At 39.2% G+C, this 27,720-nt stretch overlaps 1 protein-coding gene across 13 annotated transcripts in view; it reads left to right on the forward strand.

Moving 5' to 3' along the window:
• Positions 1 to 27,720, forward strand: part of NPAS3 (neuronal PAS domain protein 3) — an 885,376-nt gene that overhangs the window by 588,341 nt on the left and 269,315 nt on the right. For all 13 annotated transcript variants that reach the window (XM_077323058.1, XM_077323057.1, XM_077323059.1 and 10 more), the window contains one exon: positions 13,646 to 13,735. In XM_077323058.1, coding sequence (XP_077179173.1) covers positions 13,646 to 13,735 — 90 coding nt within the window. The remainder of the gene's footprint in view (positions 1 to 13,645; positions 13,736 to 27,720) is intronic.

Raw genomic sequence — 27,720 nt, forward strand, 5'->3', positions numbered from 1 at the left:
GCAATAGTGTATTCCTATCTGTGTCCTTGTGGAATGAAGACACAGCTAGCTGATCTTTAACAATATGCACCATTATGTCTAAAAAAGGAAATTGAGTGGTTTGCATGCTAAATTGAATAGTGGGGTGTATAGTATTCATCCAATTTACAAACTGGTGTATGACCTCCCCGTTGGTAAAGATAATAAAGATATCATCCAGGAACCGTGCATAAAAATGGACATACTGATAATATGGATTACAGTCCTGATTACAAATTAAAGTTTCCTCCAGTCTTAACACGAACATATTGGCGACCACAGGGGCCATGGGGGAACCCATGGCTAGACCCCTGACCTGTAAGTACAATTCATCTTCAAAAAGAAAAAAATATATTTTCCAAAATAATATCTAAATGGTCCAGTAAGAAATGAGTGGGTGATAGAGGGGAATCCCTCTTACTCAAGAATGACTCCACCACTGGTCATTTAATGGTCATTTAGATATGGCAAAGCAGCTCTTTTTTCCTGAAAATAATTTGCTTCTTGTTGCCCCGATGGGATTCTTGATATCTAACAAGGAATATCTTGGAATATGTCAACTCTGGCTAGCTTGGTGGTCTTTTCAATAATCAGAAACCTGTTAATCAAATAGTTGCATACATTTAAAACATTTCCTCTAAGATTTTGTTCTCAAACTGCTTTTGGGGGAAAAACATATAGATTTCAGCATGGCATTATGATAAATCTTCTTGAGGAGGGGCACACATTAACATTTGTGTCGGTACTTTTTCATCTTAATCCAACCTTGTTTAATAATCAGAAAATTCTACATAGTGGGTAAGAAGATGTAATTAACTCTTTGACCCCAGAATCTTAATTGGCGCCTGTTGAACACAGTGGGGCAGTGAGAGAGAAAAAGTAGCCTGTGGTGATTGAAACAGCATAATACATAATGGTTTTCTCAAATCAAAATAAGATAGTGCTGGGAAAACTCAGCTTTAATCACATTTAGTACATAGCCACTAGGCAGAAAGGATCACAAAGCAGGAACCACCCACTCCATGCAGTAAATCAGTAGTATTCCAACTTCCCAGCATCTTGTCTACACCAGCAGCTTGAAGGCTTAGTGAAGAGTGCTCTGTACCTTTGTTGTAAAGGATGGTGTTTAACTTCACAGATGACTAAACCATAATTTATATTTTGATGAGAATGGCTAATAAAGAAGATGACACCATATAAATGCTTAGCATTATTCTGCACTATTAAATATAGCTATGAGCATATACAAACTATTCAGCTTTTTAAAAAAAGTATCTGGTCCACAGATTGGTCTTTTACAAAATGAACACCAATGGGACGCCTCACTGAGCTACACCATCTTGAAGATAGGAAATTAGTCTTGAATAGAAAGGTTATAGTCAGGCATCAAGACTTATATTCTCAATGCCGTGTTTACTAAACTTGCTGTTGGTACTCACTAGCTATGGAAATTATGTACCTTTGAACATACTGACAAGTGTTCATAGAAATCAATTGTCCGTAACCATATGGATCAAAATTATTCTGAATGTATTTGTTTACTTTAAAGAACCTCAACCATGCTGAATTTACAAGTACTTATGGTATTTTGACCAAAGGAAGCCATAAAAAGGCTGATGGGGGCAAGGTGGGGTTGCCTGATGGGCCATGTGGGAGTGGGGGCATGGGGCGGTGCTATTTCTTGAAACTACAACATTGCCTTCAGATTTGTTGTGGAAATGTTATCCTACTGTTGATGTGATGGTATTTTTTTTTTCTGAATTTCCATGTCTGCTGGCAGGATCAGAGGGTTGCCTAGGCACTTGCCAACTCTAGGCGTGGAGGTAATTGCAAAGGATCACTGTGAAGGTTGTGACGAATCAAGCAGTGTTAGGAAGTTTCACAAAATGCTGAGAAACTCTGTTACTACATTAAAAAGCCAGTTACTTTTCCACAGTCAACTTTAGGCCCCCACCCCCCACCCCGGCATTTATTTTTTGTGTTTCACAGGATTTTCTTTCTCTTAGCTGCATTTCCCAAATACCTAGAGTGCACCAGGTATCTTATAGTCCTGGAGTAACATTATCCTTATAACTGGGCATGTCTGTAGCTTGAACTAGGTTGAGTCTGTTTAAAATTAATCAAACAGGCACATCATAATCTTTCCTTCGAACCTCAATGCTATAGTAGAAGGAAGCCCTAAAAGGTATTTCTGTTCATCCAAATCAGTGATTTTATTTATCAAAATGAGAGACTCCTGTGCCTTGCAAATAATTTCCATCAAACATTGAAATTATTCCCCAATACCAACTAGATGTGTATGATTTCCTTGTAATGAGGGGAAAACACACTGCACATCCAGAGTTATTTATAGTCTTCCAAGGACCTACTTCCTGCATTATGAGGTGGCTGATATTTAGATTGCCAGCTCTGGGTTGGGAAATACCTGGAGATTTTGGGGGTGAAGCCTTTGGAGGGGAGGATTTTGGGAGGGGAGAGATATCAGCAGGGTACAATGTCATAGAAACCACTCTCCAAAACAGCCATTTCTCCAGGGAACAGATCTTGGTCATCTGGAAATCAGCTGTACTAATAAGAGGTTTCCTGGTGCCACCTGTATTTTGGCAACCCTGTTGATATTATGCCCTATCAGCACTTTAGCCTTTGGCAGAGAAATAGCTATTTTTTTTACAAGAGGTTTTGGAATTTAAACCTTACTATTATGCCTCTTTAGTTCTTTAGCCATAATCAGGAGCTTGAAAGTAACGATTCTTTCTTAAGTAAGCAGCATTCTGTATATTATCAGAGAGAAACATTCGATCAGACAGGCAAAATTCAGAATGTTGACTTGCAATTAATAATTAAATGATATACCAGGCTGATTGGGTAGTCATTTTTTTCCTTCTGCCTTCCATTCCATGCATTTCCACAGGAAAATTTTCGACTACAAACAGAGGAGATAATCCCAAAGTTGTTATTAATATATCCCCTGTTTTCTTCCCAGTAAACTAGGATGGTGTGAGAGGCCCAGGAAAAATAGCAGATAACTGTGTATTTAGTGAGGAAATGATTAACAGACAGAGCAGTTTCCTTTCCCAGGCAATCCAGATAATCCCAGGCATTAGTTTTTATATCTCCACAACAAAAATGACTAGAAGCATAGTTTTTTTTTTTTTTAAGAAAGCTGGGAATTCAAGCCAGGGGCACATCAGATTGCTTCCTAATGATACAGATCCATTACTGTAATGTGCATGGAATTGCCTCTGATGATTGTTCAGAAAATCACCTTGTCCAGAATAATATAGCCAGTCTACTGATTGACCACCACATCCCTCCTGTTAATTCCAGGAAGCATGACTTTTAAATAAAACTTTGTAAGTCCTACTAAATCTCAAGTGGTCTGAAATGTTCACCATACAGACCCGTTGTTCCTGGCTGCAGCCCATTAGTTGACCCAGGGCATGTTGCCCAAGTCTTCCTGCGCCTGCATGCGGAAGCATTAGGCCTAGTGTACCTCATCTGCCCCCAATTTGTGCTTCTTTATGGGAGCTAGGGCAGCAAGGTTCTACCGTGCTGTGGGATGGCGTGGGCCTGTTTTTAATTTTTTTAAGAATGTGTTATACCACATTAAAAAAAATATTAAAAATGCCCCAGATGGCTCCACAGCATGCAGAACTCCCTGGGGCATTTTCTGTGTCTTCCAGGATGCCGTAGTTGGGGGAGGAGCCAGGCCAGGATGGCCTGACTCTTCCCCTGCTGCATGGGCCTACCTCAACATAGGCCCCATTGCCCGCCAGGGCTAGCTAGCTAGCTAAACAAACAAACAAATAAATAAGCATTCTCTTGCTGTGGGGCAATGGAGGGTATGAGTTGGGCCACACCTGGGATGGTCCTGGCCTGACAGTACCTGAAATGTGTCCTGCCACCAAATCAGCAGTAAGGTGGAGCAAATTCCTGGTGTGAGACCATTCAGATTGCCAAAACAGTAGATCAGTATGATGTACTGATGCTAATGGGAATTCTGAAGCAATGGTAAGCTCTCTTCAGACATGTCTGGCACCAATCCAAGCAAACAAGCAATTGGAAAGCAAGTCCTCATATGATAGATGCAGTGTGATACCTTGTTTTTGTTTGTTTGTTTTGATATAAAGTTATAGGTGATTTATGATGACCCTGTAGAGTTTTCAAGGCAAGAAACATTGACCCTGCTATTACTTGGTGGTCTTCCATCCAATTACTAACCAGGTTTGAGCCTGTTTATCTTCTGAGATCTGATGAGATCAGGCTAGCCTGGCCTATCCATGTTAGGGCTATATCCTGTATCAGCCTTTTATCCCATCACTTGCCCTTTTGTGGCAGCAACACAGACTCTTCAATCCTTGAAGTATCGGCCATTATAGCAATCATCGTATCAGATAATCCTAAATTATTGTTTTTAAAAGCTACCATCATGTACATTTCATGCTATACCTTCATTAAGAGGAAAAACTGGTTGCTAACCTGTAACTGGTGTTCTTTGAATGATCATTTATGTCGTCTCATAACCACTGGTGATTGTACAATAGACTTAGTTGAAAGACATTCACCAACTCCCATGAGTCATGCAAACATAGTAACACATTTCCTCTCAGGGGAGGGGAAATAAGTGCCATGCAGAGCTGAAGACGACAAAGATATTTAATAAATTGTACAATCAATAAACAAAATGATAAACAGTCATTTTTCCTACCTGTTAATACAATAGAGTTTCATATGTGAGTGAAGAGAGGCATAGGAGTAAAGAAAAAGAAAGGCAAGGCAACAGACCTCAAGATGAAATTGTGATGAAATAACCAAGAAGTAGAAGGTAGAAGAGTATATAATGGAAAAAGAGTAAAGGTGGGTGGGAATGACAATCAGGACAAGGATTATTTCATACCTATTATATAAAATGTTATGTTGGTGGAACTATAGGGCAAACATATTTTACAATGAGATTCACTTGGGAAAGTGTATCATCATACCGAAAAGCTGAGAATTATCGATTTCAAGTTTAAAAGTTAGATCTACCAAGACGTGACTTTAATTTCAGGCAAAGTTTAAGAATGGGAAAATCTAGTATTTGACTTAATCATCCATACACATCAGCAGGCTTTGCTGACTTGTTTACTAAATATAAATTAAAAAATGTTTTGACTATGTTCTTGTTTGGGTCAAATTTAAACTTCATCTCTGGAAATTGCTCGCCTGTAATTGATGTCAACATTCAAGGTTTTTCTGCTAATCATCTGAAAAGACATTATGATAATTTTCAAGATAAAGCTCTTGGATAGTACAAATACTTTTGTTTGGGGGAAAGTCTATGCAGATTTACATTTTTATTAATTCATAAATATAAATTGAAGATCTTTTTTTCTTCAATGTGGTAACTTTTTTGTTTCTTTTTCCAATAAGTGGTTAATTCCTTGAAGGAGCACAGAGTTTTCCATTAAACAAAAGGCTTTTTCTGTTTTCATGTTAAATATAGGGGAGCATTTTCCAATATCAGTTTCTGACTGTATGTTAAAATAAGTGGAGCACAACTGAAAATTAACAAAGGAAGAAATAAATTTAACCTAAACAACGTTGAAATAAGGTTAAGAAAATATAACTGTATAGACTAATAATATTGTTAGTGAAATTAAAAATGAATAAATATCTGTACACCGCCCGTGGTGCCGCGGGCGCCACGGACTAAATAAAGGAGTAAGGCGTTCTGGGGCGGGATGTGTCCAGGATGAGGAAGGGTCCAGATTGGACCCTTCCTCATGACAGACAATCGGAGGGACCAATCGGCAGGCGCTTTGCGCCTGCCAATTGGTCCCTCTGATTCCCAGCCCCTGCAACTGCGAGCCGCGCACAGCACGGCTCGCAGTTGCTCCCGGCCTGACGCCCGAGGGAGCCCGCGGGTTAGGCTCTTCTCCAGGGAGTCCTTTCTTCTCATGATGTGGCCAAAGTATTTGAGTTTCATCTTCAGGATCTGGCCTTCTAAGGAGCAGTCAGGACTGATCTCCTCTAGGACTGACCGTTTTGTTCGCCTTGCAGTCCAAGGGACTCACAAGAGTCTTCTCCAGCACCAGAGTTCAAAAGCCTCAATTCTTTGATGCTCGGCCTTCCTTAAGGTCCAACTTTTGCAGCCATACATTGCAACTGGGAATACCATAGCCTTGACTAGACACACTTTTATTGGCAGGGTGATGTCTCTGCTTTTTAGGATGCTGTCTAGATTTGCCATAGCTGTCCTCCCCAGGAGCAAGCGTATTTTAATTTCTTTGCTGCAGTCCCCAGCTGCAGTGATCTTGGAGCCTAGGAAAATAAAATCTGTCACTACCTCCATTTCTTCCCCATCTATTTGCCAGGAATTGAGAGGGCTGGATGCCATGATTTTTGTTTTCTTGATGTTGAGTTTCAAGCCAATTTTTGTACTCTTCTCCTTCACCCGCATCAAGAGGCTCTTTAGTTCCTCTTCGCTTTCTGCCATTTAGAGTGGTATCATCTGCATATCTGAGGCTGTTGATATTTTCCCTGCAATCTTGATCCCAATTTGTGACTCATCTGGCCCCGCCTTTCTCATGATGTGCTTTGTATACAAGTTAAATAGGCAAGGCGACGGTATACAGCAGGGGTAGTCAAACTGTGGCCCTCCAGATGTCCATGGACTACAATTCCCAGGAGCCCTTGCCAGCATTCGCCAGCGAATGCTGGCAAGGGCTCCTGGGAATTGTAGTCCATGGACATCTGGAGGGCCGCAGTTTGACTACCCCTGGTATACGGCCTTGCCAAACTCCATTCTCAGTTTTGAACCAATCAGTGATTTCATGCCTGGTTCTCACTGTTGCTTCTTGACCTTCATATAGGTTTCTCAAGAGACAAAAGATGCTCTGGTATTCCCATCTCTTTAAGAACTTGCCACAATTTGTTGTGCTCCACACAATCAAAGGCTTTAGCATAGTCAATGAAGCAGAAGTAAATGTTTTTCTGGAACTCCCTAGCTTTCTCCATGATCCAGCGTATGTTGGCAATTTGATCTCTAGTTCCTCTGCCTCTTCGAAATCCTGCCTATACTTCTGGAAGTTCTCGGTCCACATATTGCTGGAGCCTAGCTTGTAGGATTTTGAGCATAACTTTGCTAGCATGAGAAATGAGAAATCAGTGGTCATAGACAATAATTATCAGAATAACTTCATCTTGGTCAATTTATGATAAATTAATATTATATTTATTTATTTTTAGCCCATCCTTCTCTAGAGGCCCATGGTGAGTTACAACAGAGTTAAAAATATACAATCCAGTTTTATGAAATTACAATAAAATCCTACTTATAGCTTGACAGCAATGCTGCGACTGGCCCATGGTCACCCAGCAAGGTTTCATAAAAGAATAGAAATTTGAATTTGGGTCTCCCAGATCCTAATCTGAAACATCAATCATTATACCATTCTGGCTTCCATGAGGTGGCTGCTGTTGAACCGTAGTGACAACATCAATATGACAAAAATCATCATGGCATAGCTAATGTCAGTTGGTTTGACTGCTAAGTTGTTCTAGGTCAGCAAAAGCTTTAGCTGTATATATTTAACTCTTATTCCATTCAGATGGAGATTATTAGCAAATATGTATTTACTACGGTGGCTTGTGGGTCCACATAATGCAACAAACTAGAACCATGCCGTGCAGGATCCTATGTCGCTTGGGAACTATACTTTTTGTCTGTGCTGGTAGTCAGCTGGTTTATATTAAATGCATGGGGAGTTTTTGTTCTGGATATTATTGATGGTTCTGCTTTTTGTATTTTTTGTATTTTTTGCATTTTTTTGTGTTGTTGTTAGTTGCGAAGTCATGTCCGACCAACCGCAACCCCATGGACAATGATCCTCCAGGCCTCCCTGTCCTCTACCATTTTTTTTGCATTTCATAGCTTTTCAGATGAAATATGCTGTGACAAACTGAGGTTCTATACCAGAACCTTGTTGCAAATTAATACAGAAAAACCTATGCAACTTGAATAAAAAAGAAGACAACTTATATATGATTTTTTGAATTTTTTGGTTGTTGTATAATTGTATTTTCCAGCTATGCCACGGTGTTTTTTCTCATATTGATGTTGTAACCAATTCCTATGACTTCCTATATTTATTTGGTTAAATAGTAGTGAGCAGCTATGCCTGGCTGAGCCATAGAAAATGCATAGTAGCAACCCACCTGGTGGTTATCACTCAGCCTGCCCCCAGTGAGCCTGCCCTCAGAGGTCAAAGTAGCCTAGAAAGGGTCCTGCTTTTTACTGACAAAAGCAAAGACTTCCACAGGCAATACTGTGTGGTTGCCTAGCAGCAGTCACAGAAGAAATGTGTTTAAGGCAACGGGTGCTGATTCTGTTTGGTGATTTTAACACCTGAGTTATTTTTATTTGAGACTTTTCTGCAAATCTGGTTTTTTTTCTCAGGTTTATAGAAAGATATCTCTTGTCCCATCATAGTTCCAATCTCTAGATTTGAATATACACAAATCTGTCCACATTGATAATTTGTTATATTGAGTATAATAAAAATCATTCTAAACTATGGGTAGAACATGAATGGCCTAGATATTGGGGGGGGGGGGGGAATTCACAGTCAGAGTAATTTGGCAGTGGAATCCACTGCCTAAGAATGTGGTGAGGTCCCCTTCACTGGCAATCTTTAAGCAGTGGCTGGACAGATGTTTTAGTCTGATGCTTTAGTCTTATCCTGTATGGCCTCTTCCAACTATGATTCTATGAAAATCAAAGGCATTAAAACATTAAAAATTACTCTTTGGTATTTGAAAGAGACTGATGAAGATATTGGTTCCTGAAGTTGTAGAAAATGTTGTTATATACCAATTCTTCTATTCTGCTGTGATCACAGTTGGAACTCATATGAGAGTAATTGCAATGAAATGAGCTTCGCATTATAATACATACATATTCGTTATCAAGATTAGTTTCTTGAACAAGAGCTAAATCTGTTTTATTGGCCAGTAAGATTCACATTGTCATTTACATTTGCTTATACCCTCAATATTCCCTAGTCACTATTTCCTCAGTCCTTTCAATTGATTTGTGCCTTACTACAATCACCATGTCATCGGCATAAGCCAACTTCCTGGATATAATTTCAGGAAAATCAGAGTTTTATATACTCAAATGAACTGGAGCAAAGACTGACCCCTGGGGTAGACCATTATTCAGTTTCTTCTGCTTGCTGACTGACTGACCCATAATTACTTGAAAAATCACTCAACATGTTATTTAGTAGTCAAAGTATTGTTCTGCAGAGGGAAATTTGTAAAACCTGTACAGCAGACCTTCCCACCAGACTGTCATACACTACAGTCAAACAACAGTCAAACACTAAGACACTTCTTACACCCTGCCTCAAGGAAAGTTGTTATGCTGAAAACCTGGGTCCATTACGCACAATTTAAATGTAGCAGAAGTCTTACCTTTGGTAAACGCTATTAATTCAACATTCCGCATGACATCATACACAATCTGCAACACTCCTGCAACACTCCCGCAAAAATCGCTTTGTTGTAGCGCTTTTTGGGAAATCCAGAAAAGTGGATTCCCCCTTTAAAAAAATGCTAGACTCTTGAGAACAACCTGCAACACATCCGAAAAAGACATGTGCATTCTCAATGTAGCGGTAGAAAGAATGTCCCTCCCTCGCTCTCTCCCCCCAAGCATCTGGAGACGTGATCTCCATTTTTTTTCCTTAGACCAGCGAAAGCAACAAGCGAGCAAGGCTTCTCCTGCTAAAGTCCCTCCACAGAAGTGCTTAACGGTAAAACAAAGTTCCCTACTGCAAGTGTCTTTAAAGTTCCCAAGCACAGTACAGCCCCCTGTTGGACACTGACCTTAATTTCGGCCACAAATCATGCCCATTGGGGGGGGTTTACTTGAAGAGCGTTAAACAATTAAGCGCCAGCTCCTACGCCAGCAAAAAAGGTCTTTCTGAGACAATGAATGAACAAATATTCATTGCAACTGGTGTGTTTGGGTTTTTAAAAAACAGTTTTTAAAGAGAAAGGGATCTTTTCAGGAGCACGAACACAACAGTTCATTGGCTGTTCTGTTGGACTGATGGCCAGGGGCGGGAAGAAGCATGGAAAAATATCACTTCCTTTGTTGCGATTCCAGCGAGACCGGAAACATGTGGGGAATGAATACAATGCTACTGGGACTTCAGTATTCCACTAAAATTAAAGGTATGCGGAATGACGAAATTCCACTATTAAATTAAAGCGTTTTTGCAAACATTCAGCAAAATTAGTCATGCAGAATGGCCACTCACAACTATGATGAAGTCTAAATCCTGATTGTTCTATAGCAGTGGTTCTGAACCTTCCTAATACCATGACCCTTTAATACAGTTCCTCATGTTGTGGTGACTCCCAACCATAAAATTATGCAAGTGTTCTTTCACAGAAATTAAACTGAATCTGACCAATGGCTTGAAGATCCATTGTTCGTGATTGTATATAAATTGTTTTTTTTCCCTGGGGTTTCTCAGTTCAGTTCTGCCTCTTGTCCCACCATGCTGATCTCGCTCTTTTCCACAGCTCCAGACAGACTAATGCTCTATCTCGATCTACCCCACAAGGCTGTTGTGTGGATGGCGCCCCCTGGCCAAGCTGCTTGTCCTGCCATAACCCCTGTGAAAGGGTAGTTCAGCCCCCAAAGGGGTCCTGACCCCCAGGTTGAGAACCACTGCTCTATAAGAACATGTTTGTTAATTCTGTCACTGACTCTGATCAGGATTAGTATCTTGAGGAGTTTATAACACTTTTCTTGGATGCTTTAGGATGCTTTGGGCTGATCCTGCGTTGAGCAGGGGGTTGGACTAGATGGCCTGTATGGCCCCTTCCAACTCTATGATTCTATGATTCTATGATTCTATGATTCTATGATTCTATAACAGGAGCTCAGAAGGGAAATAGGTTTGTAACTTTCTGCCAGATGCCTTGGTTTTCTAGGTTTGAGAACAGCACCTATCTTTGCTTTCTTGAATTCTCCTTGGGAGCGTACCTGTTTTCATGATGTTGGTGAGAAACTTTGCAAGGCACTTCTTTGTTAATGTGTCACGGTTGATCAGGAACTCATTATGGATATGGTCAAAGCTTGGTACCTTTGTGCTCTTGATGTCCTTCAGTGACTTTGAAATCTCATCACTGAAATCCTGATTATAAAATCTTTTAATCCTGATTATAAAATCTTGATTCTTTGATGCTCTGGATAGGAATACAAGTCAAGCAGCTATATAGTTTGATGTTACCTCTGGATTTCCTCAATGCATAGGTGAGCTTGCATTTAGTTTTTTAAATAGGCTTCAGGCATTCCTACTGGAATGTCTAAAATCTAAATTTGCAGTTGCTTCAGTCCATTTTTGTCTATGTACCGTGTCAAGTCCATGGAGTCGATCATCTGCCGCTTCTGAATCTTTGCTGTCAAGGAAATTTTGATACAGCTTCTCACTCTGATTGCTCCAATCTGGAATACATTATTTCCAATATCCTCAAAGAATGTGTCTTTCAGCTATAGCTCCAATAAATTGGTAATAGTTACTATATATTGGAGGGACCCATTCAAGACACCTAGCCAGATCTTTACTGAAACCTTTCCAATTCATATTTATCATGGTTTTGGGAAAGACTTGATGACTGGTATGTGGATTCCTAGCTCAAAGATTCCAGGTCAATGCTTATTGTGTGGGAAAGCTTCAAGAATGCATTTGAATATAGGCAAGGACTGACTTCTCCAGTCATATGAAACAAATGTGAAATTAGGGTTGGAGTCTCTATTCCATGTCACTGATCTGAATGTGCCAGGTGCTTTTCTTTAGTGTCAAAAATGAGATGCAAGCCACATTCTTCTTCAGACCACTGCCTCACTGTTGTTTTCATGAAGTGTTCCAGTTTCCATGATGGCTGTTAAAGTCACCAGCGTATACAGAAGTATGAGGGTAGCTTATGAAGGTTGCATATACAGAAGTATGAGGACATATGCTGGCCATGAAACTGCATGAAGTGTCTAAACATTGACAACATGTACTTCCCCAACTTTTACCATGATCATGTGGATGCCGTTGTGTATGTTGATCAATGCCAGCTTCACATTATCAGTGCTGTTTCAGGCATAAGTCACTATGGCATAGGTATGATGGTATGTGATGCCAACATCGTATCCTGCAATTCTAGCTTGCCTCCTCATGGTGTACCTGAATAACACTAAAGAGCTAGAACTTCTGGCTGCCAGACAATTGTAGGATCTCCTGGCTATACTACACACATGGAAACAACCAATCAAACAGTCCTTCTCAGGACTACTTCTCAAGGGGTATAGGAGACAGCATCTGACTTTTCCTACCAAGAGCTGGCAACTCGGCTCAAGTGGTTTTAGTTTTAAAATGTCAGGGAATATATGTGTGGAGGGATTTTAAACTTCACAGCATGATACATACTGTGGTTCTGACAGTGGAAACACTTTGGGTTCCTTGCATAAGGATCAGGGAAAACAGGATACAAATATCCTGATGGAATAGAAATATATTAAAAGTAATACTAACCTGCAGCGTGGGAACATTTAAAATTTTGTTCTTTAACTTTTGCCTTACCTTATCTTTGTCTGGTCATGATAGCATGACTTAGTTTAGCTTTTGGTACAAAAATGGAAAGTAGTGATTGCACTGAATTTTAGAGCTGGGAGGTTCTCAAAATGTGAATGTATATATAATTTATATATCTTTATATATATTATGTATTCTGCTTCTCCACACACACTTGAGAGCAAGTTTGAAATAGGCTCAACAGTGTCATCCTTTCCTCCCTAGTTCCACAACCACTCTCTTGTTACCCATATAAGCTCACGGATCTGGTGCCCAGATCTAAGACATAAGTAGTTTCATGGACTGCTCAGTTGCTGTTAGGGATGCTATCCTGTGTAGATACAACACTTCCAGGTTCCAGGAGCTTCAGAGAAAGCGGTTTCTAAGACACCTAACATCTTAGTAAGGATTTCAAGACCAATGAAGCTGACAATGAAATGAGAAGCATTCATGGTGAATATTTACTTTAGTAGGCAAAAGTATATGTGCAGTTTTCCATGCCGCAGTATTTCTGAGTGAAATAAAACCTTTTCCATAAATATAACTGGAGATCTGTTTCAGGTGGCATTCATCTGTGTGAATAAAACAACATAACATTATTTAAAATACTTTTCTAGAAATTGTATCTGTGGAAATCGCACCTGCCAGAATATAATTTAAGCATACAAGTTGACATTGAAGAGATTAGATTCACAAGATGTCTGCACATCTGACAGTAAATGGTTTTGTTTGCACTTACAAAAAGGGACATGGGTGCATTTATGAATGAAAGAGGGGAGGTGTAATCCTTTGTTACTGCAATCCATAGTGCTTTCTTCATTCGCCATTCTCCCACAAGGAAATTCCCTTCATTTCTGGCTTGAAAAGAAATCAGTTGTTTAAGATTTGAAATGTATGTTAATTGATAGTGAAGATAATGGATTCCTTGACTATGAGATGCCTATATTTTATCTGGTAGTGAAATATATCTCCATATAACAAACCTTTCACTTTTTCTTACTTTGCAGTCCCTGGATGGATTTGTATTTGCACTAAACCAAGAGGGGAAATTTTTGTACATTTCGGAAACAGTCTCCATTTACCTAGGCCTATCCCAAGTAAGTAGAAAATTCAGTGGTGCAAGCTCAATTTTGTGTATCATTTTAAAAGCAATAATATGTGTTGAAGCATTTTGCATGTTATTGAGTCTCTGATTTAATGGTTGTGTCTTATTCATCATATAAAATAATTGAATAGTGTGATTCAGTACTGACTGTTAAAATGGGGAGGAAAACACCAGAGCTTGAAATCTTTTTCTTCCACAAAGGATCATTATTAATTTATTGAGAACAAATGAAGTTTCTTTTCTCAGTTGTTTTGAACTTTAAACCTCAGTACCTGGTAGGAAAGGGACATACTAATAGTACTTCCCCTGTGTCCTATTACTGGATGTTTATGGAGTACCCTGCATTGTCCTGGGAGCTGACACAATGACAGGGAGTCATTCGAAGTCAAGAAAAGCTGAAAGAGACCATTAAAATGACTTGCAGAGAGAGTTTCAACAAGGACACATTTTGCTATTTTCATAAATGTTCGGTAATCTGCCTCGGATTTTTTAAAAGTAATTGAATTATTTAGCTTAATTGATGACATCTTTTAATAGAAGCTTATAAAGAAGGAGAATAATTGTTTTATCACTAATGGTTCAATTTTTAGCCGAATTGGCTAGCCACATAAACCAGAACTGTCCTTATTCAGATATGGGGACACCTGGAGACTTTTTGCAGAGTAGGAAACTTTACTGTGTCCACCCTGAAGAAACTCAATAGTTGTGATAATGCTTTTGGCTACTTGTTTTGTATAGTGCTGAGCTGGTTGCTTTTGGTGCCATGGTGGTTTAGAGATACTTCTCAGGAGTGGAACTCTTCAGAGCTGTGTAATTCAGTTGTATGTTAAGGTCGCCAACTATGGGTTGGGAAATTCCTGGGAATTTAGGATAAGAACCAGGGGGAGGTGTGGTTTGGAGAAGGGAGTAACCTCAATGGAGTATAATGCCATAGAGCTCATCCTCCAAAGCTGCCATTTTTTCCAGCGGTACTGTTTGATGCAGTTGTACATCCAGGGAATCTCCCAGTTCTACCTGGAGGTTGGCCATCATAATAGTGCATATGGTAAACTGGAAATGTTATTCTGAAGTCATAAAGATGAGTGTGTAAATATATAAGGTGAAAAAAGGGGAAACAACAGGTGTAGATATTATTGGAGGCTGTGGAATAATAGCCATTGAAGCCTTAGAAGAAATGCAGAAAGTTGCTCATGGTATGTGCATTAGGTCTATAAGGCTATAATGTTTACATGGAAATTTTAGCAAATAAAATAAAAGGCCTGAAAAGGTTATTTGTTAACTGAGCAATTATATTCTTGTATCTTGCTACACTCCCTAGTTTTGGAATAGGTCCTGATTTTATCTCATTCAGAACCAGTATCAGAAGTCTCATTTCTTGACAATCAATATTCCATGTGGATGCTAATGCAATTTTTTAAAAAACAAACAAACACAGGGACATTCATGTTTAATACTGGCTTATGCTTAGTGTATTTTATGCATGGTGTCCAACAAAGTTTAATAAACTGGTAAGGAAACAAACAAAAAAAATAGTTTAACAGGTAAATGCTAATTAGGGAACTCCTGAAAGGCATCCATTATAAACTAGCTTAAAACAAATTTTACAGCCCTGTTTAGTGGTGTAATCCAAATTCTGTCAAGGCAACTGCATTTTCTGTAATTGAGATGTGTATGTTTGCTTTGCATAACAGATGGCTCTGTATGCTTAGACTGATAGCTAGGAAAATAATAATTGCATTATTCTGGCCAAAAGAATATTAGTTCTTGGGTTGGGGCCATTTCAGGCAGTCCTCCTGCCAGCACAGCATATGCACATATATGGATTCGATTTTCAAGGAAATTGATGCATCTGGAATTGTGTGGCCATCTGAAATATCATCTGTTCAAGAAAAAACTTGGCTTTAACCCTGTCCTAGTCCTTGTTAAAGCCTGCATTTACAGTGAGCGGTGGCACCAATAGACAGACTTAATATTTGAACAAACATAGACCGGAACACTGCATTTTCTATTTCGGTTTTTAAGCATGGTGATTGAAAATAGTGAATTGGATATAATTTAAAGCTGGTACATAAAGGCATTTTTGTGGGAAAGATTTGATTACAAAAGGGTTATGGACAGTGCCAGTACAACGAGTGCAAAGGTTCCATTTTCAGGAGACCAACTTATGCCTGGAAAAGTCCTGGTATTTCTGTTTGCAATAGGTAGATTGTTCTGTAAGGTGGAGCACTGTAAGCCAATGCAACATTTTCTGAAGACTTATCGAGATCATTTCTAAGTGTCCCCCAATAGCATTCTTTGAAGAACAGTTCTGAACGTTTTGATTCAAAGGCAACAGTCTAATATACATGTAATGGATGGGTACCTGCTGATAAGTTTTAGATGATGTATATGTGAGCATCCAAGAGGAAATTCCTAGACTTCCAAAACAGAAGCTGTTAAGTTGAAGATCACAGCTACAAAGTCCAGAATTCAATTGTCAATTTCACCTTAGGGACAAGTCCAGTTAGGGTCTCACAGTGAGATCTGAAAAATTGCTGTTGAGAGTCCCAAGGCTAGTCGGTTTCAGTCTCCATAGGTCCATGTTTCATAAACTTGAGCCATGGTGTTAGGGTCTGGATGTTCTCACCTGAATGGTAGGGGGACAGTGAAGCCTTTCTGTTCTTCATGCTTCTTTTCCACACTCTGGTGCCTCAAGTCTCATGACGTACTATCATCCATTGTCTCACAGGCACTGTGCAATCATTTACCAGATCTCTGGTGAAGGGGCACATAATTTTTTAAAAAATGGGTGTTCATCAGACTTATTTCACCATGTTTCAGGTGGAATTACAAACTGTAATCACCTGTCAGCTGGAAGAAATAATTATATTTTCCAAGAAGCAATATAATTTGAAGAACTGGAGAAAATGTTATATCCCTGAAGCAGAATGTTCTTTGACATAGGATCCCTTCAAGAAATGAGCAGTTGTGCATTTCTCATGCTATGAACTAATAGCCCAGAAAGGTAGTAAGAGAACACTCATCCCAGGATATGAAAGATCAGTACTTTTCTTGAAGTGGCCAGCAGTGACATCCTTAAGGGATAGCACAATCTATCTAAGCCATACCCTGATTCCACAAGAGCCTTGTACAATTTCATCTTATGTTGAAGTAGTCAGTATTCCAAGAGATCTACTCTAAGTATGTTTTAAACATTCCCATAAACACAGCATTTTGCATTAGAACATTGTATCATTCTGATAATAAATATAAATAATCTAGTAAATGTTTTAAATAAATGTACGCTTTGTTATGTTATAGTTCTGCAAACCATTAGAAATTTCTGTAGTTCCAAATAACCGATCCAAAAGTAGTCTTCAGAAGGCTATATTTTACAGATGCATTGCTAACACTGGCAAAAGAGAAGCTGCAATCATCCACACTAAATTAAGCATTCAAAAGCCTTATTTACTGCGAAGAGTAGCAGCAAAAATAGCTTTGCAAACAATTCTGCTTGTTGAAAGGAAATGCTAATGTTTCACTGTAGTGATCTAAAAAATTGTTCAAAGTGTGGAAGCCATTGTAGTGGGTTGTTATGTTATTGAATTCTTCTTTGTGATAAAGGTGCCAGGAACAAGCATTAATGGGAAATGAACACATGAGATATCTTGCTCCCAATTCTTTATGTTCTATCTATTGCTATCAGATAAACACTGCTGGGTTCCTGCCATGCGTTGGCAGAGGTTGTGGTTGTGTTGAATAAACCTTGTGCCACTTTGAGCATTTACACATTCAATAATATAGGACTTATGTTCTTGAGAGTGATGGCTTGAACATTTCTTGTGTGTGTGTTTTAGCGTCTGGCATATCTTTGATTACGTTGTCCTTCGATTTGTTTTTGTTGCTCAATTAGTGATCACATCCGTATGTCTGATTTCAGAATTAGAGCCATTTGCTGGGGCACGGAGGGGAGAAAGTTTACCTTTTTATTGTATATCTCTAAATGGTACAGAGTGGATTCTGATGTGCAAGAATAATTTGAATGAAATCTTATAACAGTATTCATTTGGGGGATGTATGATTTGCTTGGAATTGTTGGTGACAAAACTGGTAATGAAGAAGATCCCTTTGGGGTTATCATTTGTCTCATTTTTTCCATATAGCTTTAAAATATGGCTCATTTACAATGTGTAAATGAGCCACACTGATATTTCATGAACATCAGTGTCAAACCGCATTGAAAGGGTCATGTTGTTCTAGCACTAGGTGACAAATACCAGAATAAACATGATACAGGAAGTCATCTTCTACTTCTTCCTTGGAACATATTGTGGATATTTACAGAAATGGCTAGCTGCTCAAAGTTTTGTGTTTTTGATGTGGGACACAACTTCTGGTGTAGCCCCTGGGATAGAAATGGATATGAACGCAATGTCCATAGCTCCACCCCAGGAAGCACACCTGAAGATGCTGGGGCAGCTGTGGGGCACTGGGGCAGCCGCAGGGTGGCGCAGCAGCTGGCTGGTTGGGGTAGCGTGAGCCATTGCGGGATGAGATTAGGCTCCCGCCATGCAGCCCAGGAAAGTCTGGGCAATTGTGGGGCAGCACAGCAGCTGGGTGGGGCAGTGTGGCAGCCAGGCAGGCCAGCACTATCCCACCCAGCCAGGGGACATCACGAGGTGGCTGGGCGGGCCAGCACCACAGCAAAGGTCAGGAGGGGGGAGGGTTCAGGGAGTCTGGGTTGTGGGGAGGCCTCTGGGGGCCACAGTGGATGCTGTATGGATCCTGGGAGCAGGGTGGCTACCCTCCAGGCCATGCAGGCCAGGGCCCTCTTGGGAGAAGAGGTAAGGTGGTAGGACCAGGGGTGTCCTCCAGATGTCCATGGACTACAATTCCCATGAGCCCCTGCCAGCATTTGTAGTCCACTGACATCTGGAGGACCACAGGTTGACCACCCCTGGTCTTAACCATAAGGGTTCAAAAGAGAAACTATGTGGTTATTATCATCAAGATAACAGAGGTTGCTAATTTTGGAATGTCAGAAACTCCCGGCTATATGAAGAAGAATCTCAGGGTAGTTAACCACACATATTTGTTACCAGCAACCAGGCTGATGAACTTTGTCCTATTTTCTATAAGTTCACTCAATACTCAGTGGTAATTGAAGATGTAAACTCTGTTGAAAACATTTTTCCTAAAAAGAGCTCAGACAACATGAAAAAAATTGTCTTTTGTTTTAGGTCCACACACTGGATCATTCAAGAAATCTCTTGATTTTATAGTTTTTCATTATAACAGATATCTGTCAACCAGCCTTAACCTTCATGGTGACAGGAATTGTTTATTTCAGAGAAGCAGCACAATACCTGCATTTATCTTTTTCTTTTATTGTTTTCCTCTTCTTTTACTCCTAATAATTGGTCTAAGGGTAAGTTCAAGGCTGCGTGGGCCAGAGATGAAGCTAAGGCATCCTGGAAGCAACCTCTGAGTCTTACTGTAGACTTAACTTGGTTTATATCATCACTCATCCCAGAGAGATGAATATGGAGAGATGAATTCATCATATTGCCAGTAGCTGCAGCTTCCCTTTTGACTCAGTTTGACAAATGATTGAACATGTAAAAACATAAATTTAAGTGACTCAAGGTATGTTGTGTAAACATACAACTTTGTGGTATATTTGAGGAAAAGAAATGTAGAGCCTGAAAATCAACTAAAATTGATTTTTGATTAAAATAAAAATATTTTATTAAAATAAAAATGTTAACCAATTGTTGCTTTGAATATTGTCTGGTAATAAAATGGGAAGGTAGCAGAATTTTAAAATTCCATTAGCTTTAGAAAAGCCATTATTTTATAACAGCTGGTGGTAGTCTCCATTTTGCCTAGTGTGTTCTTCACTGAACAGTACTCCCACCCTCAAGTTTAAATCCTCAACTTAAAATGTCTCTTGTCCTTGCTTCCCAACTATCCAGGACACACACAGGGTTGCAAATTGCCCTTTCAAAAGAGATCCTGCTAAAAAGAGAACAGTGCAGCTGCACACATAATAAGAGCTAATAGAGGTGAAGGGGAATAAAGGATAAGTTGTTATTTAGACTGTGTCCTTTTAAAAAGCAAAATAGGTGGAAATGGGCCGATGTATTTATGTGCTTTGCTTGGACTGTAACTGAGCTTTCTGTGTTGGATTTCTGGGTATTTGCGCTATGGAATGGCAAATAAAATTAGAGCTACAGCACACAAGAACAAGGTCAAATAAATGACAGTACTCAGTCTATTTGTGAAGCTATTCTGAAAGGGAACCAGGGTGCCAAATGTGGTTTATTTGAATAATAAAGAAGAATTAGATTCCCCTGATAAGTTGGCCGAGGGCCAATAAATCACTGGAGGTTAAGGATGCTTTGCAACTGCCTTGCAATTCCTTTGCTTTTCCGAAGCCCAGCTTCTGCTGTGTCCCATCTTCTTTTTTTCTTTTCTTTTTTTCAATGCAAATGAAGTTGAGGCTAGGCTCTGGTTACTCTATTACTTTATGCTGGATATGCTTAAAATTTTCATGGGGATGTTGACATTTGTCTTTTTTTGTGTATGCTCTCACTCCAATTCATACTTTAAACATACAGATTTGTCAGAGAGATATCTATCTGGTGTATATTTTAAAAGGCCCATAATGAGAACAACTACAAATCCCTAAAAACCCTACAGCCTCCCCCTCCCCATGACACAGTAAATTTGAACGCCACTAGCCAGAGTAATGAGTATTCATTAAATTAATCCACCAGTATTGATAGCTTTTTATAGACATTTGACCTCATTTAAAAATAAACATTAAATAAACATTATATAATTAAACATTAAATATAATTCTCTGTAGCTTCAAGGAAGTGTTTGTTTGTTTGTTTGTTTAAATTCTCAAAATGAAAACATTTATTCGAAGGGGATTTTTTGTTGTTAGCTGAAAAAAAGAGTGGGGGAAACATTTTTAACATATAAACGTGGGATAGGGGACCACTGAGAAAATAGATGTATCAAAATAATTCAGAAACAGTACAAAGTACACTGGCACATTATCAATTTACAACATTTAAATTGATAAATGCTCGGTGGTAGAAGGCCTACAAGGGCACTTTGAAAAGCAAATAGCGACCTGCTGAAGAAATTGATTTCCCCCCCCTGAAAATGACTGCATGATGCATCATTTGACTGCATGCTGTCCAAGTGCTTGACAGAGATAATCTCAGCAATCCCACGGGTGACCTTATCGTTCTCACCAGGGCAACTTTGTCTAGGTTCTGACTTTGTGCATGTCAAGGTTTCTGCAGGCAGGATCCTAAGGGGGAAAAAGTTCCTCTGTTCGATCCAGATATCGAACCACTCTTCAAGGCACCCTCCTTCCCTATCTGCCCCCCCCTCCAGAAAAGCAAGCTTGTTTCTTTTCTTCATAATTATGAATGAATGAAACAAGAGAATCTATCTGCAGACACAGTATCTTTGCTGAAACCATTATTGCCTCTTCCATATAGTTTAGCGCAGTTCTTAAAAGAGAAAAAGATATTTGCCATTAGGGGTTATCAGACACAGCCGAGAAACTCCAGAGCATATTACAGTCTTCTGAATATCAGAGATATGGCATCTGGTTTAGCACCCAGAATTCCTTACTGTGTTTCATATAAAATTTTGACTTTGTTGCATTACTCAGATTTTTTGTATAGCAGTACTTACCACCCATTAAATTGTATCTTTTTGCTCATTAGAACTTTTAAGACAACTCAGGTGCAAGTGACAGAAAGCATGAGTCTCAATTTCTAGATTTGCATCGTTTTGCATAGGCAATCAGTAAGCAACCTTTACTATTGTAAATACGATCCAAAACATTTTGCTTGTACACACCGTTTAGGCCACTGTGGATACCCTCCCCATTTCCTGGTGCAGTTGTATAAATCACTCAAAGGTACCATTCAGCCTTTGTAGGGTTATACCTTTTATAAGTTAATCATAGTGTCCTTTGTTGTTGTTTTTCTGCTGTCCACAGCATTTGTAAATTAGCATCCAACTGAACGAAGCAAACATTATGCTCTTTTTGATGCCACCCAGAGCTCATTCCCTAGTGTCTTAGGCACCTACAATTCACCATATTCACCCACTTTTGCCTCCTTCTTTCATCCACAACATTAATTCTGAACGAACAAGACGTGCTTCCCTGCTTTTGACAAGATTTGCTGCGGTCTCCTGCGACAAAAACCCAACACTCATTCCGGATTCAGAAAGTAGGATTTATAACAGCATTTTAATTTAATGTTGGATGTCGAACATATAAAGAGATCACAGTAGTACTAGAGCTGAAAATTGATGCCTTTTTTATTAGTGTCCTCTCAGAAGTGGGTGAGTTGCTGTTTGTGCAATGGAGCACAGAGCACCACAGCCAGATGAATGAGGATATGCTATCTGCAAGGAATCATATTTCAAACCACTGCCTACTTCTATTGATGTGCTCAGAGTTGAAAGGTTATGCTAGTAAATGCCATTCGAATTTCCAGCATGAGAAATCAGTGGAATAATCCACTGTCTGTCACTTTGTAGCTGGCGCAAACAATGATGCACAGTGGTGGTTTACTTATATTTATTTTTGGCATCAACTTGAAATTAGCGTCTTGTGACTGATCACATTGCTGCGCTTATTTTCCCTCTGTGTGTTTGTACGGTGTCAGGAATATTGGTTTAAATGTTCTGTGGAATAGACAAAACTATGCATGACTGAAGGTGCTAAGGGAATCCAGAATATTATTTTACATGAGACTCATGTCTTCCTTATTTATTCCTTGGAACATATTTTATCAGCCACTGAGGCTGAAACACTGAAATCCTTTATGCAGAGGGGAGTCACTACTTATAATGAATTGCACAAATTCCTACGGTAATAAAGCACAGTCTTGCAGAATTACCATTTGATGGCTAGCAACTATTTTCCTCTTCCATAATAATTCCAGGCATGGAATGTTGAAAATAAGGTATTGCTAAGGACATTTTTTTCCTGTACCTGCATGTACTTTCTTGAGGAAGGGAGAGAACAGAATGAAATGTTAATAACTGATTATTTTTTCATGATAATAGGGAATGGTAATTTTGAAAAAAAATTAAGGAACTATAAATATTTTATATTGCTTTGCATTCATGGTGTCCTCCAACTCTAAGGACACTTACATGGAAGCAGTGGGACGTATATTTGCATAATGTTTGCAATCCAAAGACTACATGTGCTACAGCCAGTAATGGGAAACAGGTGCTTGCAGAGCTCTGTGAACATAAATATGAAATTCCATAATTGGCAATTGATAACTATGAAGTGAGGACACTTTCTTTAACATGGTCACTTTTTACCCTTTATTTTTCAATAAGTGGCACAGAGAAATTAATGTTACTTCCTATGTCATATAATGGCACACTTTCCTAAACCAACTTCTGGCCATTCATGTGTTAGAAATTATTCAAAAGCAAAGAAATAGAAACATCAATGATGACACTGTTTTGTATTTGAAGTATTTTATGCCACATGTATTTAAGATATAATATTTACACTTAGTTGCAATTATATGTTCCAATTTACTTGAAATGGTCATTCCATTTATAATTACCTAGGAATAAATTTTGCTGATAGACGTTCCAACCAATATGTTAGTCTAAAAGAAGTTATATTGCCTATTGTAACATTGTATATAAAATAGGTTTGCAGGGAAAATATACAAGATACTGAAAGACAAAAGAACTTAGCAAATGCTCCAGCCTTTCTCTCATCGCCATCCACAAGATACATATTAAAACCAACTGCCTACCACTCATCAATTGATATCAACAAATATAGGAGAATGTTAACATTAGCAAGATGTTCGGCCATGCCCACAGCACTTCTGGAGGGCAGATATAAAAGTATACCAGTCTCAGTATACTCTCTATTGATGGAGGTGGAAACAAAGGAACATATCTTCTTTCATTGTCCTCTGTTTACCACAGCTTGTAACTAGCTTACCCCCCTCCCTTTTGGAAGGGAGGTTACACCAAACAGAAGCAGACTGAGCCAAAGAGCTACTCATAGATGACAAGTCTCAAGGCTCTCTACAGACAGCAAAATGTTGTACCTATTCAATTGAAGCCTGGTGGAAGGAAACAAAACACATGTAACTATTTTTACCAAAAAATCCTTGACAAGGACTAATTTTATTTTCTGTACCCCCTCCCCCAATATGTCCTATTTCTGTATCCCCCTCTGTACCCCCTCTATTTCTGTACCCCCCTCCCCCAAGATGTTCTAAAATCTTAATGTTTTACCATGTCTAATTTTTATATCTTGCTCTGTGGTCATATAAATGAATGGATGGATGAAATTAAATAAATTAATTTTAAAATAAAATCTGTAAAGAGAAAGTCCTGGCTTTAGTGGATTTGGATTGACTATGTCACAGGATCCTTCACAAGAAAACCTGGACTGTATATCAAGTTTTAAGACTTTTTAATTAATATATTTTCAAAATAATGTAAAGTGGCAGAGATTTAGTAATAATACAACAGGTTATACTGAATATAATAGAAATGCAATGGTTTTAAAATAAATCTTATTTTACTTAGATTCCCCCCATCTTTTTATTTATTAGAATTTATAATCCTTCATACAAGGAGGTCCAAGGAATTACACTACTTTTCATTTAGGGTTGTCAGTTTTGGGTTGGTAGAGCTGGGAGTAGGTGGGATTTGGGGCAGGGAGTGACCTCAATGGAGTGTAATGCTATGGAGTTCACCCTCCAAAGCATTCATTTTCTCGAGATTAGCTGTAACTAGAGGATCCCCAAATTTGAGCAAAATGAGTGTTTTTAACTAACCAAAGGACCTTACATTTTCTGTATTTCATGGCTCATGGAAATGTGATTTTCCAATATGAGCCCAGCAGAATGCCTGTCTTTCATTCCAGGTAACTATAAAGCCTACAAGTGAGGGGGGGGGGGAGATGAGCCAGTGATAGTTAAAAACAAAAACAGAACAGAACCACATTAGAGAGGAAATAGTACAGAAAGAATAAGAACTTCAATGCATGCAGGTACCAAACAAGCATACATCAAACAAGAATTAGATCTTAGCCTATACAGAGATCAAAGTGAAACTATAAACAACCCCATACTTGCAAACATTCCAAAGTTCACCAAATGGGTAGTCTATCTGCCCCCCCTCCCCAAGAACATAAGCATCCAAGCCAGCACTGCAGGGACACTCAGCTCAGACTTGGAGGAGACAACAGGTGTATGACAAACTGTATTATCAATATGAAAGAGAATGCAAAAACATTACTCTTGCAACTCCATCTTGGTGAGTTAGACTGTAGAATCATAGAGCTGGAAGGGGCCATGCAGGCCATCTAGCCCAACCCCCTGTTCAATGCAGGATCAGCCTAAAGCATCCAGGATAAGTATCTGTAAAGCACTGCTTAAAGACTGGTGGGGAGGGGCTTCATTGGGATATAATGCCAAAGAGTCCCCCTTTCAAAGCATCCATTTTCTCCAGATGAACCAATCTCTCGGCACCTGGAGATCAGTTGCAATAGTAGGAGATCTCCCTTATTCTTCCGTTTAAACTGACTGAAATAAGGGCAAAGAGTATACAGACTAGAATTTGGGAAACTTTGCTACTTGTTGGGCAACCTTGGGAACATCATGCATTCTCCACCTAAACTTCCTCAAAGGACTGTTAGCAGAGTAAAATAGAGAAGAAGAGAACAACGTGAGCTACTTTGGGTTCCCACTGAGGAGAAAGTGTGGTATAAACGAAGTAAATAGAGATCCTTACAGAACACAACAAAATGTAACTTTACTGAAGGTGAAGTGCAAGCTCATTTAAAAGAATGGATGAAATTTTAAAGAAATGATCTGAAATAAAAACACACCTTTAACAGCCGCTAATTAAAATTGACATTAGAGGGTTACAAGAGTCTAAGGAAAGGACAGTGCCATTTTAATATTTGAAAACCTTTTCACTTCAGCAGCAAAGTAAATCATGCAATTACTGAGATTCTATGGCTGTTTAATAAAAACACAGGCCTGCAACCTTTGATAGCAGGCATAGGAATTTAAAGGGTTGAACAGAAGAGACTTCTAAAATGTCATAAGAGAGCTTTAGTAATAGATGATAGCCTGTTATTATCTAGGATGCCCAGAGAAGAACTCAAGAAATTAGACAACAGTTTTCAATGTATTTTTTTAATGTACCTTTTCAAGGCATGTGTGTTTGTACTTGATCTTGTATTTGATTATAAGTTCGAAAACTTACAATAATCATATTGGTTGCAATTAAATATTTGTACAAAATTATAATGCAACATACAGTTGCAAGCCTTCACAGAGTTACATTAGTTACTCTTGTTGTTGTTATGTGCGAAGTCGTGTCCGACCCATCGCGACCCCATGGACAATGATCCTCCAGGCCTTCCTGTCCTCTACCATTCCCCGGAGTCCATTTAAGTTTGCACCTACTGCTTCAGTGACTCCATCCATCCACCTCATTCTCTGTCGTCCCCTTCTTCTTTTGCCCTCGATCTCTCCCAGCATTAGGCTCTTCTCCAGGGAGTCCACATTTTTGAGCCTGTGAGAATCTTTGGAATTTTAGGAGGAGGCGGTAAGTATCACCCCAAAATGTCTGTCAAAGGAGGCACAGCCAAACAGAATATTTTCTTCTACATACCTGGGAAGATGGAAAGTCTAGGGGAGGAATGGAATCACAAGCTAACTAAAATAAACCCAAGTGCTTACCAGTTTTCTTGAGGGTAGAAGAACTTTTCCTCTGCATTAGGGCAGCCAGTAATATGTCCTATAAGGCCCCGCCCACTTTCTGAAAAGCTTGGCAGGTGTCAAGGGAAGAACTTGGGGACTGCTGATACAGAAGCTGATATGGGCAGCAAAACATGATATTGGCAGCATAATCTTAGGAAGATTTAGTCCACATTAGTTACTCTAGTGTGGACTAAATCTTCCTAAGATTATGCTGCCAATATCATGTTTTGCTGCCCATATCAGCTTCTGTATCAGCAGTCCCCAAGTTCTTACCTTGACACCTGCCAAGCTTTTCAGAAAGTGGGCGGGGCCTTATAGGACATATTACTGGCTGCCCTAATGCAGAGGAAAAGTTCTTCTACCCTCAAGAAAACTGGTAAGCACTTGGGTTTATTTTAGTTAGCTTGTGATTCCATTCCTCCCCTAGACTTTCCATCTTCCCAGGTATGTAGAAGAAAATATTCTGTTTGGCTGTGCCTCCTTTGACAGACATTTTGGGGTGATACTTACCGACTCCTCCTAAAATTCCAAAGATTCTCACAGGCTCAAAAATGTTGGAGACATATAGGCCTGTATTTGCAAGCACCTTTTTGTTGTCCATCTCTCTGCATGCATTTTCCGCCATTTCATAACTACTTACAACTTCTTGATAAGTTTCCTCTTTTCCTCTTACCAGACTTATATGAGTAACTTCTATGATCTTCTTGTTTGTTAATGCTTCCTTGAGTCTAATTGTTAATTTTGCAGAGTCCCTTATAGTGTTGTTAGCACTTATGACACACCCTGGCACATCAACTCTTCCATGGAAGTCAGCATAATGTAACAAGATACAAAAGAGAAGTAGTGTCATTCCTATTCACTCAGATGCATTTCCTGTCATGCCGAAATCCAAACACTAATTTTCTGTCAGTGTAATTATAGTGTTTCAGAGAGCTTTGACTATCACCTTCCCTACCTCCTGTTTTGGGTCTGGGGGAGTTCAGTTGGTCTCTATTTAGTCCTGTGCACCCTTGTTCAGTACTGACCACATTTTCAAGCTCTCCAACAGGTTCTAACTTAGAGCATTTCCCCCGTTTTTTATTTTAACCTTCAAAGGAATTTAGTTGAGCAGATGCTACACTGAACTAGTCAGAGTAGAAAGGAAATGATATGGCTTTTAAAGGGCACATCTAGCATATCTACTGGGCTAAAG

The sequence above is a fragment of the Paroedura picta genome, chromosome 2 (genome assembly GCF_049243985.1).
Source record: "Paroedura picta isolate Pp20150507F chromosome 2, Ppicta_v3.0, whole genome shotgun sequence".
NCBI lineage: Eukaryota > Metazoa > Chordata > Lepidosauria > Squamata > Gekkonidae > Paroedura > Paroedura picta.